Genomic DNA, 13,552 nt, shown 5'->3' on the forward strand with positions numbered 1-13,552 from the left:
GCCCCGCGACGCTCCGCCGTTGGGCGGGGCGGGGCCAGGCCGGCGAGATTGACAGCCGGAGGCGGTGGCCTCCGCAAAAGGCCAGAAGCGGCGCCCGCCCGGCTCTACGCGTCCGCCGTCTCGCCTCCTGGAGCCGCCGAGGCCACAGACATCAGCGCGCTCCTCCCAGGAAAAAACGAGGTGGGCCGTGCGGACGTGAGGGGTCGCGACGGCGAGGCGGGGCGGGGCGAGAAGGGGCGGGGCGCGGAGGGGCGGAGGGGCGGAGGGGCGGAGGGGCGGAGGGGCGGGGCGGGGCGGGGGCGGGGCGGGGGCGGGGCGGGGGCGGGGCGGGGGCGGGGCGGGGGCGGGCGGGCGGCGCGCGGCGCGGCGCGGCGGCGCGCGGCGCGGCGGCAGTGAGCCTCCGGCTAGCTGGCGAACGATCCACTAGGAGAGGAGCCCCCGAGTGACGCCCGCGGGTGGAAGGGCGGGCCGGCCACGGGCTCGGAGCCTGAGACCCCGCGGGGGAGCCTGCCCACTCAGCGTCCCGGGCGGAGGGAGAGCTCACGGGACAGCCCTGCAGAGAAGGGAGCGGGGAGTGGTGCGCCTCAGGCGGAGCCAGGGCACTCTCAGGTGGAGCCCAGGTGGGGTCCCCGAGTCGAGCACATCCCTGGAGGGTCACTGCGCAGCCCGAGAAGAACCGAGGGGCTTGGGGCTGGCACGGCTGGTCAGAACCTGCCTGGTCTGCGCCTGCTGTCGCGAGAGGCCGTGGCTGGTATAGCGAGCAGCAGCTTTGGCCCCAGAGGTCCCTCACCCGCATGACCGCTTGACCCAAGGGTGTCCCCCCCCTTGACCGAGGCCGGCTGCGTGGGCGGGCCCGGGGCTCCAGAGCCTCAGCACCTGGAGGGGGGCCCTGAGCAAGCCGAGGGGCGGCACGTGGGTGGCCCCCAGGAGAAGTCCCCAGTTCTGGGCCACAAGCCACATCTCCACCTGATTCCAGAGCCTGTTTTCCCAAAGCAGCCAGGTGAGTGGAAACCCAGCACCGCCACAGGAAACCGTGTCCCCACGGGAACAGCAACGGCCCCCTTGCTATGGGGAGAGGGCCTATGGGGAGAGAAGATACTCCATAGATACCAACCCTTCCTAGAAGGCCTGAGTTAGACTCTTCAAAAGGATGTGTAATACTGGCAGAAAGTTTCTTACTCTGCTCTTAGAAATTTCTAGAATAAATAAGACATATTCTCACTCTTCTGTGATAAAACTCTCTCTAAATAGCCATACCCATTACCCCAAATCATCCCCTGGCAGAGCATGCAAATTAAACATTTTCTCTTCCTCCAACAGATATTTATAGGGACTTCATAAAAAGTTCTTTGCCGAGGATCTGAAGGAAAAATGTCCTCACCCTTCCCACCCAACCCTGAAGGATTTGCTAAATGAGCTATTTAGTTCAGTTAATCCAGAATCACAGCAAACCATGAGGCTAATTCATCCCAGACAAGATTGTCAAATGGAATATTCTGCCCACAGAGCCCTCTTCTCCTCCTACTCTGTCCTAATGGGACATCTAACATTTCAGTGACCAGGAGCTACACTCATGTACCCTACTCCAAGGAAAAATCACATGTTCAAAGTCACGTGGAGGTATAGACTATGAAAAGTTACCAAAGACTCTGTCCTTTAAGTCAAATCTTTCCTAATGACAGAAGAAGCTCTGAGTGTAGGTAAAGGTTCAAATAGATGTGATGTAATAGAATTCTAGCTTCATGACTTGTGTTTCTGTGGCTTTAAGCAAGTTTCTTGACTTCTCCTGGTTTCATGTTCTAGAAACTATTACTGTTAGATATATTAATTATTATATAAATCCTGATGATACTAGTGAAATATAATGACAATGAAAGCTAATAATTAAAATTTCTATAATTCCTATAGCATTTTGAAATTAGTCACTAGATAAAGGAAGGGAGAAGAGAAAAATGGAAAGAAAAATGTTTTTATATATTTTTGTATTTAAATGAACTTCTTACAGTATGATTTACATACAATAGACGGCACCATTTTAAACATACGGTAAATAACTTATGACAAATATACACACCCATGTAAATACCACCACGTGATAGGAGATTATTAATTTTGTTCTTCTAGTCAAAGGACCAGAGTATGGCTTTCTGTGTGTCTTCTCTTCATAATTATATTCTTTATTTTTCCTTCTGTTCTTTATTAGTTGGTATTATAATATGGTTCCTTATGAAGTAAGACAGACAATCCATTCCATGCCACTCTCTCTCTGGTGGTTTATATATGTTTATACAATTATTTATTTATTAGCTCAACAGGTACTTGACCATTTACACTATGCTAGGTGCTATTCTAGGCACTGGAGATGTAATGGTATTTTTAAGACACAAATTCCTACCATCATAAAAGTATATTGTAGTATATATACCAGAAAATAAAATGAATAAACTGTATGACAGGTTAGAGAATGATAAGTGCTAAGGAGGAAAATTAAGCAGAGATGGAGGATCAGGAGATACGGAAGGTTACTGGGTGGGTGTTGCAATTTTATGAAGCAGTCTGAAAAGTCATTATTGAGAAGATACATTTTAACAATAAATCAAAAGTATTGAGGGGATAAGCTATGAATATATCCAGATGAAGAATAATTGAGAGACAGAAAACAGGCAGGCTTGCAAAGATTCTTAGAAATGATCACAGCCATAAGATCAGTTCCCATCTTTAACCATAAAAAGGTGTTACAGAAGAGAATATAATCAAATCTTCCACACTTTGACTGTCAGAGACTGAAGGTCCATGAGTGCTGAGATTCCCAAAGAGACATGCTCATGCAAAACATCTCAAAGTGGCATCATATGAGTTCATCTGCCACAGTTTACAGTCCAGCTTTCAGATCTATAGGGAAATCAGTCAGTGCAGTCACTCAGTCCTGTCCGACTCTTTGTGACCCCATGGACTTCAGCACGCCAGGCTTCCCTGTCCATCAACCACTCCAAGAGCTTGCTCAAACTCGTGCCCATCGAGTTGGTGATGCCATCCAACCATCTCATCCTCTGTCATCCCCTTCTTCTCCTGCCTTCAATCTTTCCCAGCATCAGGGTCTTTTCCAATGAGTCAGTTCTTCAACTCAGGTGGCCAAAGGATTGGAGCCTCAGCTTCAGCATCAGTCCTTCCCAATGAATATTCAGGACTGATTTCCTTTAGGATGGACTGGTGGGATCTCCTTGCAGTCCAAGGGACTCTCAAGAGTCTTCGCCAACACCACAGTTCAAAAGCATCAATTCTTCCACTCTCAGCCTTCTTTATGGTCCAGCTCTCACATCCGTACAACTACTGGAAAAACCACAGCTTTGACTGGATGGACGTTTGTCAGCAAAGTAATGTCTCTGCTTTTTAATACACTGTCTAGGTTTTTCATAGCTTTTCTTCCAAGGAACAAACATCGTTTAACTTTGTGGCTGCAGTCACCATCTGCAGTGATTTTGGAGCCCAGGAAAATAAAGTCTGTCACTGTTTCCATTGTTTCCCCATCTATTTGCCAAAAAGTGACGGGACCAGATGCCATGATCTTAGTTTTCTGAATGTTGAGTTTTAAGCCAGCTTTGTCACTCTCCTCTTTCACTTTCATCAAGGGTCTTTAGTTCCTCTTCACTTTCTGCCATTAGGGTGGTGAGTGAAAGTCGCTCACTCGTGTCCGACTTTTTATGACCCCATGGACTATATAGTCCATGGAATTCTCCAGGCCAGAATACTGGAGTGGGTAGCCTTTCCCTTCTCCAGGGGATCTTCCCAACCCAGGGATGGAACCCAGGTCTCCCGCATTGCAGGCGGATTCTTAACCAGCTGAGACACCAGGGAAGCCCTTAGGGTGGTATCAATCTGCATATCTGAGGTTATTGTTATTTCTCCTGACAATCTTGATTCCAGTTTGTGATTCATCCAGCCCAGCATTTCGCATGATGTACTCTGCATATAGGTTAAATAAGCAGAGTGACAATATACAGCCTTGACGTACTCCCTTCCCAATTTTAAACCAGTCCGTTGTTACATGTCCAGTTCTAACTGTTGCTTCTTGACCTGCACACAGATTTCTCAGGAGGCAGGTAAGGTGGTCTGGTATTCCTATCTCTTCAAGGATTTTCCACAGTTTGTTGTGATCCACACAATCAAAGGCTTTAGTGTAGCCAACGAAGCAGATTTGTTTTTGGAATTCCCTTGCTTTTTCTATGATCCAATGAATGTTGACAATTTGATCTCTGCTTCCTCTGCCTTTTCTAAATCCATCTTGTACACCTGGAAGTTCTCAGTTATGTACTGCTGAAGCCCAGCTTGAAGGATTTTGAGCATTGCTTTGCTGTCATGTGAAATGAGCGCAATTGTACGGTAGGTTGAACATTCTCTGGCATTGCCTTTCTTTGGGATTGGAATGAAAACCGACCTTTTCCAATCCTGTGGCCACTGCTGAGTTTTCCAAATTTGCTGGCATACTGAGTGCAGCACTTTAACAGCATCATCATTTAGGATTTGAAATAGCTCAGCTGGAATTCCATCACCTCCACTAGCTTTGTTTGTAGTAATGCCTCCCAAGGCCCACTTGACTTCACACTCCAGGATGTCTAACTTTAGGTGAATGACCACACCATTGTGGTTGTCATCTGTAAGGAGGGACCTATGAAAATCAAGGTCTCTACATCGTAGTAAGTGACAATGTTAGTCACTCAGTCGTATCTAACTCTCTGCGACCCCATGGACTGTGGTCAGCCAGGCTCCTCCGTCCATGGGAATTCTCCAGGCAAGAATACTCGAGTGGGTTCCCATTCCCTTCTCCAGGGGATCTTCCCAACTCAGGGATCGAACCTGGGTCTCCCACATTACAGGCAGATTCTTTACCGCCTGAGCTACCAGGGAAGCCCTGGTATAGCACAGAACAATCAAACTGATCATTGAAGAAAGAATTCTGAAAACAGGAATTGAAGCCCTCTCATCTAAATTCACATTTTTAGAATTAGGTTATTTTAAGATGAAGCATGAAAAATTTGATTCCGGGTTGAGGGTGTGCAAGAGAAGACCTGGACCCCCTCAGGGACTGAAGACACCACTCACCCTGCACTTGTCTTGCTGTTCATGCTCACGGGTCCTTTCATACACACACCCCGAGTCAGGGCCTACACGCCCCACACAGGAGGCACAACTGAGGTCCAGAGGCGGCCCGGTGCAGGAGCACGGCAGTAAAGGGCCAGGCAGAGAGCCAGGTCTTCTGGTTCCTCATCAGTGGCTCTTTAACTTTAGCCAAGTACTAGACTGATGTGAGAGTGTTCCTAGAAGATTAGAACTCCTTTGGAAAGATCCTCTTTTTTCAAAGAAGGAATACAACACCTAAGTCACTTTGGAATTATGTTTCAGACATAATTTTAAAATAAAAGTACTGGTTGAGGGGATTCTCTGGTAGCCCAGTGGTTAGCATTCGGCGTTTTCACCAACGGCAAGGGCCCGGGTTCAGTCCCTAGTCGGGGAACTAAGATTCCTCAGGCTGTGCGGTGTGGCCAAAAAAAAAGTCGTTTGGCTAGGGAAAGCAAGACCTAATAGTTCCCCGCTACCAGTCTATAGCATAGAAAAAAGCTATTAATGCCTTTCTTACTGGTGATTTAACTGAATACTATAGAAGAAAGTGCAGTTCAAACTCCAATCTGTTACGCTAAGTGAATAAAATCTGACACAAAGGCCCCATGTGAATGATTCCGTTCATAAGAAACATCCAGAACTGCCAGCTCCATAGAGACAGAAACAGATCAGGGGTTGCCAGGGGCTGGGGGGAGGCAGAGGGGACGGGGACGGACTGCTGCAGAGAGGGGCTTTCTTTGTGAGTGATGCAATGTCCCAGAAATTAGATAGGAGTGATGGCTGCAGAACCTTATGATCGTACTAAAAACCACTAAATTGTACACTTTGAAACGGTGGATCTTATGATATGTAAATCATAACCTTAATGTCTCTTAAAAATCTGGCTGCAGTCCCAGCAGCCCTCCCTCCTGAGGGGACCACCCCGCGGGCACCAGCCACCCCAGCTCCAGCTTTGAGTCCCATAACAGCCCCTCAGCTGACCTGATTACTTCCAATCTGCTTCCATTACTTCAATAGCCTCTTTCACTCCTACTCCCTTGTCCACCAGGGTGGCCTCTATTGTTCAAGTTTCTAATGAGGCAATTGCAGATTCATGTGCTACCATAAGAAATATACAAAATTCAGGGTACAGTTTCCCCAGTTTTCCCCAAGGGGAACATTTTACAAAACAATCACACCAGAACAGTGCTACAGAATAGTGACACTGATCTTCAGATTTCCAGGCTTACTCGTCTGTGTGCCTCTATGTGGCTCCACACAATTTCTCAGATGTATATGCTTTGTGTATCTGCCACCAGTCACGAGAGGGGACACTCCCATCACCATGGGGATCCCTCAGCTGCCCTTCAGAACCACACCCACTCCCTCACCCTCCACCCTGCCCCTAACCCTGGCAACCACTCATTTATTCTCCGCTCCTACAACTGTGTCATTTCAAAGATGTTATATAAGTAGAATCAGACAGTATGTAGGGCTTCCCTGGTGGCTCAGCTGGTAAAGACTCCACCTGCAGTGGGGGAGACCTGCGTTCGATCCCTGGGTTGGGAAGATCCCCTGGAGAAGGGAAAGGCTACCCACTCCAGTATTCTGGTCTGGAGAATTCCAGGGACTGTCTAGTCCATGGGGTCGCAAAGAGTCAGACACGACTGAGTGCCTTTCACTTCACTTCTCAAACAGTGTGTCACCTTTGGGGATTGGCTGTTTTCACTAGCACAATCTCCTTAACATTTGCCTTAGCTGTTGCGTGTGTTATCAGGAGCCTGAGCCTGTTCCTTTTTCTACTGCTCAGTAGTCTAATCAATCCCCTGTTGAAAGACACCTAAGTGGATTCTAGTTTGGAGCTACTATGATAAAGCTGCCACAAACACTTGTGCACAGATTTATGTAAACATACGTTTTCACTTCTCTGGGATAAACCCCCAGGAGTGCTACAGCCAGATCATAGAGTAGTCAAAAGTTCAGTTCTGTAAGAAACTGCCGTGAGCTGTTTTCCAGAGTAGCTCTCCCCTTCCGAAGTCCCACCAGCGACGATGAAGTGACCCAGTTTCTTTCGCACCAGCATCTGGCGCTGGCTGAGCGGCATAAATTGCATCACTTGTTTGACGACACAAGTGTGCATCTGGGCAGGGTAATATCCGAAGTCCTCAGACTGGGGTACGAGGCCGTCCGGGGCTGCCCCTCACCTCCCTTCCCGGTCTCCTCACGGCCCCGCCTTCAGACACCCACGCGGCCCGCTCCCTCCCTCCGCTTCAGAGGCACCTTCTCAGTGCACTTCACACCCTCAACCACGCCCCACAGCACCGCTCCCCCGAATTCGGTTTCGTTTTTCTCCAGAGGATTGATCACCAGCCCTTGTTCACCTGTAACCCAAGGGCCCAGAACAGGCCCTGGCACGTGAGAGGCACCTGGCTGAAAGGAGTCCTTCCGGGTCATCTCGTCCAGTCCCCACTGAAGTCCCCGCTCCCAGTGGCCGGGGCTCTTAATGCCACCACAGCTCCTTTGGCAGTGTTACAACCTACTTTACAGCCACACAAACGCCCCACAGCCTAGGACAGGGAGACGATACCGCCTCAGCTACAGCTGCACCGTGAGCGCCTTAAGTCTTCCCTCCCAAATGCAGATGGCATTATTGGATTAATTATATTTCATATTATACTATAACATCAGAAAGATACGGCCTGATCATCTACAGCGGAGCTTCTCAAGATTTATGTGCACGCAAATTGCTCACAAACCTTGTTAAAATGCAGACTCTTGACTCCGTAGGTCTAAGGTCGGGCAGAGATTCTGTACTTCTTATACGCTCCCAAGTGATACCAAACTGCTGGCCCTGAAACCACACTGAGCAGCAAGGATCCGCGGCAAGTCTTGTCTGTGGTTTACTGAGTGGCGGGCTCACTTGCTGGGACCAGAGGTAATGGGGTGGGGCCTCTGAATGTGGACAGCACTGGAAAGACCTCTGCCTTTACACCTCTGTGAGTCCTCTTTTACAAAGAAATTCTACAGCATTACATAGCCAACCAGTAAGAATTACATGCACTGCTATGAAATAACATCTTTGAGATATAGTGCTAAGTGAAAAAATATAGTGTGAGCAAAAAAAAAAAAAAAAAAAAAAGACTTGCACGTGCACTCAAACGTCAGAGAAAACAAAAGAAACTTAATTGTTATTTTTAGAGAATAAGGCTAGGACAGCCAGGGAGGAAGTCTTGCTTGTCATCTTCTGTGCTAGCTGAAGATGCTGTTACAATGTATGTGCGTAATTTTTATAATTTTTTAAGCTAGTTAAGAAAAACTGCTTCCCCAAAGTGGTCTCAGCATATCTAATCCGGGGTGGGAGGCAAACCAGAGCCTGCCTGTCCTAGACAGTCTAAGAAGTGTTCTTACATTTTTAAATGGTTAACCAAAACACAAAATAAAACATCAAAGAATAGTATTTTGTGACATGGGAAAGTTACACACAAAATTCAAAGTTTCACATCACTAACAAAATCTTATTGGAACAGAGGCACACTTGTTCATCTAGCTGGAGCTTCCGGCTGCTCTAATCCACATGGCAGAGCTGAACGGCAGCTAGAGATGTGCTCACAAAGCCTGGAACACTGTCTGACCATGCGCATAAAGAGTGGGTCAGTGTTCAAGAACCAGAAGACTTCATGTGGATGAGACGCCAATACTCTCCGAGTTGATCCACAGATTCAATGCAATCCCCATCAGAGAATCCCGGCTGGCTTCCTCACTGAAACAGACCATCTGTTCTTATAGTTTAAATGGAAACGCAAGGGGCCCAGAGTAGCCAAAACTATCTTGAAAAGGAATCAAGTTGGAGGACTCACATTTCACTTGAAATTGTGATACAAAATTAACAGAAATCCAGATTGTATGGGGCAGAGGGGGGCAGGCGGGGGGCCCTTCCCTGGAGGTCCAGTGGTTAAAAATTCGCCTTGTAACGCAAAGGACACCAGTTCAATCCCTGGTTTGGGAAGATCCCACGTGCCTCGGAGCAACTAAGCCCGTGGACCACAACGACTAAAGCCCACACACCGCAAGGAAGAGTCGTCCCCACTCACTGCAACTGGAGGAAAGCCTGGGTGCAGCAACAAAGACTCCCCACAGCCAAAAATAAATCCATCTTAAAAACATTTTTAAAAAAAGACTGTGTGGAGGGGACTCCCCTGGTGGTCCAGTGGTTGGACTCCACTCTTGCACCATCGAGGGCCTGGGTTCTGTCCCTGGTCAGGGAACTGAGACCCCACAGCCAGGCAGTGCACGGAAAAAAAAGTGAAGAGACAACCCAAGAGAGGGAGTATCATTTCACAAATCACCTATCTGATAAGGGTCTAGCATCAAGAATATTATGAAGAACTGTTACACTCCAACAAAAAGACAATAACTCAACTTAAAAAATGGGAAAGAAGGAGGACAGGGACTTACAAGTTAAGTACAAAAAACAAAGCTGGGCACCCCCAGTCATTGTGGAACTTCCTCACATTCTTATCTGTTTAACTTACTGCAGAAGAGTTTCTGCTATTTGCAGTTGAACGTAACCCTAAACGATAATACCCACTACGGCTAAATTATACTCAGCAGAGAAGAACAAGTCCTGTTGGGTTTACCTTCAAAATTCAGCCATTTCCCACCTTGCCACTGCCAACAGCCTGACAGAATTCACCATCATCTCGCACCTGATCACTTCACTAACTTCCTAACTGGCTTCCTGCTGCTGCCCAGGCTGTCCGTCAACTCAGTTCTCAGCCAGTATTCATTTTAAAACAGAACTCAAATCCTTCCACTCCTCTGAGCAAACCCTCCAATGACTTCCCACCTCACTTAGAGTAAGTGCCACTGTCTTTAATCCACCTGGAAGGGATTACTGATGCGGCGAGGCACTCCTCTACCTCTGGGACCTCCGCTCCCACTGAGAGTCTCCTCTCCGGAATTCAACAGGCCACACCTACCACCTCGCTAGTCCTCTCTGCAAAGTCCGGACCTGCTCCCTGGGCCTGGTCTTTACTCGTCCCTGTTTGCTGTTATTCCTCCTCCATTTATCGCTATCTAACATACTGTGTATTTTACCTATGTACCCTGTTTACAGTCTATGTCCCTCACTAAAACGTAAGCTTCACGAGGGCAGAGCTTTATCTGTTCAAGGCCATAGCGCTGCACCTATTTAGGATACTGGCTGGCACTCGTTCGATGTTCGTTCAGCAAATACTTAAAGTCAGGGAAAAACTAGGAGGGGATACGAAGGAAAGTGAGAAAGTGCCAAAGGCCAATGCCAACTGCCTCATAATTGCAGTGAGGACCCTGCCAAGCTCTGGTACTCCCCTGCACGCCAGCCTTCTAGAGACTGTAGCCAGCACCACGCGGAAGCCCTGCATACCATACACTGAGCCCATAGTAGGCACTCAGGTCCTTAATCAGAGTCCACGCTCAGCTGGTGCCACTATAGTTCCATAGACAGCAAGAACCATAACAACAGAACAGTTACTTTCTCATTGCTTTTGGCCAATCTTGTGGGGAAGGGCTTTTTCAGCTGAAGTGTATGAACAGAAATGCTAAGATCCAAATTTGTAGGCAGGGAGTTTGTTACTCAAAATCAATGAGTATCTGCTTTCTCAACAGCAAAGTACATAAAAATATATTTATGCATTTTATAACTATAATTAAGCCAAATGCAATTGATTTCAGAGCATGCTAAAGAACCTTTCAAAGCTGCTATTCTGAAGTATTTTTGTTTTTAAAAAATTTAAAGTCTATCCATATATATACACAAGTTATACCAGGTAGGATACACAAGGAAGAAGTGTAACAGTGCCTGCCTCTGGGAACGGAGTTAGGTACTCAGGACAAAGGAAGGGGAGAGAGACATTTTAATTACTTGTCTGCAATTTTGGCGTTTGTATCATGTTAATGTATTGTATTGGAGAAGGCAATGGCAACCCACTCCAGTCCTCATGCCTGGAAAATCCCATGGACGGAGGAGCCTGGTGGGCTGCAGTCCATGGGGTCGCTAGGAGTCGGACACGACTGAGCGACTTCCCTTTCACTTTTCACTTTCATGCCTTGGAGAGGGAAATGGCAACCCACTCCAGTACTCTTGCCTGGAGAGTCCCAGGGACGGGGGAGCCTGGTGGGCGGCCGTCTCTGGGGTCGCACAGAGTCGGACACGACTGAAGCGACTTAGCAGTAGCAGCAGCAATGTATTGTTTATGCAAAGATGACAGACCAAGTGCTGGACAACAGACAGGGACGGCAGTAAGACGTTCCTTCCCACCCAGAGCCTGCCTGGTGCTTCCTGTTTGTACACAAGATCCAAGAGACGCTGAGATGCGTGAACTTCTCTGACTTCTACCTCCACGGAGAAGCACTATGCTAAGTCTGGAATGGGTCATGGTTACAAGTTATTTGCCGCGGAGAAATGTCAAGTTGTTAAAAAAAGATTCTTTTTTTCTCAAAGTATCCAAACAAGTTTTTCACCTTTTAGCAGAAAAAGCAATTTCCTGCTACATTTTAACAGATAAGCCAAAATGACTCCCCAAATACTCATTTCCTGATGAAACCTCAGGACACAGCAAGGAATCGTATCAGAAACAAAGATGAAAACATTCCTGAAAATGAATCCATCTTAACATTAAGGTGAACTTCTTAAAGGGGCTGCTTCCCAAAAACTGTCCTCATTAAATGCCGTCTTGTACAAATCCAGATGAGAAACAGAACGCCCGCACATGAAAGAAAGGCCTGAACTGTAGCAGAGCACGCCCTGACCTCTGCGGAACACCCAAGACTTCAAGGAAAAGTACTTGGGCTCTGTAAGAAGGTGACATCAAATGGTCTCTCTTCTTCTGTTTCGAAAAGTTCCCTAGCACAAGCAACCGAGACCCCCTACTTCCAAACAGTACCAGGATGTCTGCCACAGGAGACTGTCCGCAGACACCCATCCAGGTTCTGGCCAGCGTGACTGCGATGCCCGTGAAATGGACATCACTCGCCCCGACGATTAACCTCTCCCTCAGCAAGATGTGATTTATTTCCAACTGCAGACAAGTAATAAACTTCAGTCCACTCGTCCCACTATGGAAGGCCGTTTTATTGTTTCTTGTGTGTTAATAACAACCATCTAGGCTAAGTTCACACTTACGGGGCGACCACCGCTCATTTAAGGGGCCTGCAGACCGCCTTGAACTGAGACAAGCCGGTCTCTTTCCAACACTTCAGTCTTCTGCTGCGACCCCCGAACTAAACGAAAAGCCCTGAGGCTACGGGAAGACAGGCCCGACTGACTCCCAGCCTGTTTAAAGGGGGCCCCGCCAGAGGCTCCCCATTGGAACGCGCGCGCTCCCCCGCCCTCCAGCCCGACGTCCCCGGGCATGAGGTCACCACTGTCCCTGCATCACTCGGGCTCCCAATTCCCGGCTCCTCGGGGAGCGGCCAGCGCCCGCGCGGCCCTGCTCCCCTCAGAGCAGAAGAGTGGGGGCTGGACGCGGCCTCGGCTCGGCCGAGTCCTGCTCACAACGCAACCCCGGTTCCTCCCCAAACTGGGCAGCCGGGAGGGCAGAGGGCCGGGGCCGCCTCCGTGCCTCCGCGGGAGGCTGGCGAAGGCCGGGGAGGGCTGGGGCCGAGCTGCGGCGGGTCAGTACTCACGGTCGGTGCAGCGGCTCCTCGGCCACGGCCGGGCATAGCGGCGGCGGCGGCGGCGGCTGAGGCGGCGGCGGCTGAGGCGGCGGCTGAGGCGGCGGCTGCGCCTGCGGCGGCGGCTGCGGGGGCTGAGGCGGCTGAAGCGGCGGCGGCGGCGGCGGCGGCGGCTGCTGCTGGAAGGACTTAAGGGACTCGAAGGCCTTCATCAGCTTTTCCAGGGTCGCCATGGCGGCCTGCGGCCCCGCGGTGACAGCGCCCGGAGCCCTCGAGCTGGCTTGCGGCTCCGCTCAGCAGCGCGGCAATGAATCAGGCTCGGGGCCGACGGCAGGAACGGAACACAGGCGCCCGGCCATCTTGGGTCCGTCCCGGCAGCCACCTCGGCCATACGCCCCGCGACGCTCCGCCGTTGGGCGGGGCGGGGCCAGGCCGGCGGGATTGACAGCCGGAGGCGGCGGCCTCAGCAAAAGGCCAGACGCGGCGCCCGCCCGGCTCTACGCGTCCGCCGTCTCGCCTCCTGGAGCCGCCGAGGCCACAGACATCAGCGCGCTCCTCCCAGGAAAAAACGAGGTGGGCCGTGCGGACGTGGGGGGTCGCGACGGCGGGGCGGGGCGGGGCGAGAAGGGGCGGGGCGAGAAGGGGCGGGGCGCGTCGCGGAGGGGCGGGGCGCGTCGCGGCGGGGCGGCGGGGCGGCGGGGGCGGCGGGGGCGGCGGGGCGGCGGGGGCGGCGGGGGCGGCGGGGGCGGCGGGGGCGGCGGGGGCGGCGGGGGCGGCGGGGCCGGCGGGGGCGGCGGGGCGG

At 50.3% G+C, this 13,552-nt stretch overlaps 1 protein-coding gene across 4 annotated transcripts in view; it reads left to right on the forward strand.

Annotated features, from left to right (window-relative positions):
* Positions 1 to 15: 15 nt before the first annotated feature.
* The window catches only part of LOC145506656 (uncharacterized), a 95,923-nt gene continuing 82,386 nt past the window's right edge, over positions 16 to 13,552 (forward strand). For 2 of the 4 annotated variants that reach the window (XR_014054144.1, XR_014054136.1), the window contains exon 1: positions 13,159 to 13,323. Coding sequence is in view for 1 of the 4 variants with exons in the window: in XM_081491857.1 (XP_081347983.1) it covers positions 12,982 to 13,323 (342 nt within the window). In the remaining 3 variants the exon portion in view is untranslated. Of the gene's footprint in view, positions 181 to 8,453; positions 13,324 to 13,552 lie in introns of those variants that run through there. The other 2 variants (XR_014054138.1, XM_081491857.1) reach the window with 2 other exon arrangements.

This window comes from Giraffa tippelskirchi, chromosome 1, assembly GCF_054371585.1.
Source record: "Giraffa tippelskirchi isolate mGirTip1 chromosome 1, T2T-mGirTip1v1.2.pri, whole genome shotgun sequence".
Taxonomy (NCBI): domain Eukaryota; kingdom Metazoa; phylum Chordata; class Mammalia; order Artiodactyla; family Giraffidae; genus Giraffa; species Giraffa tippelskirchi.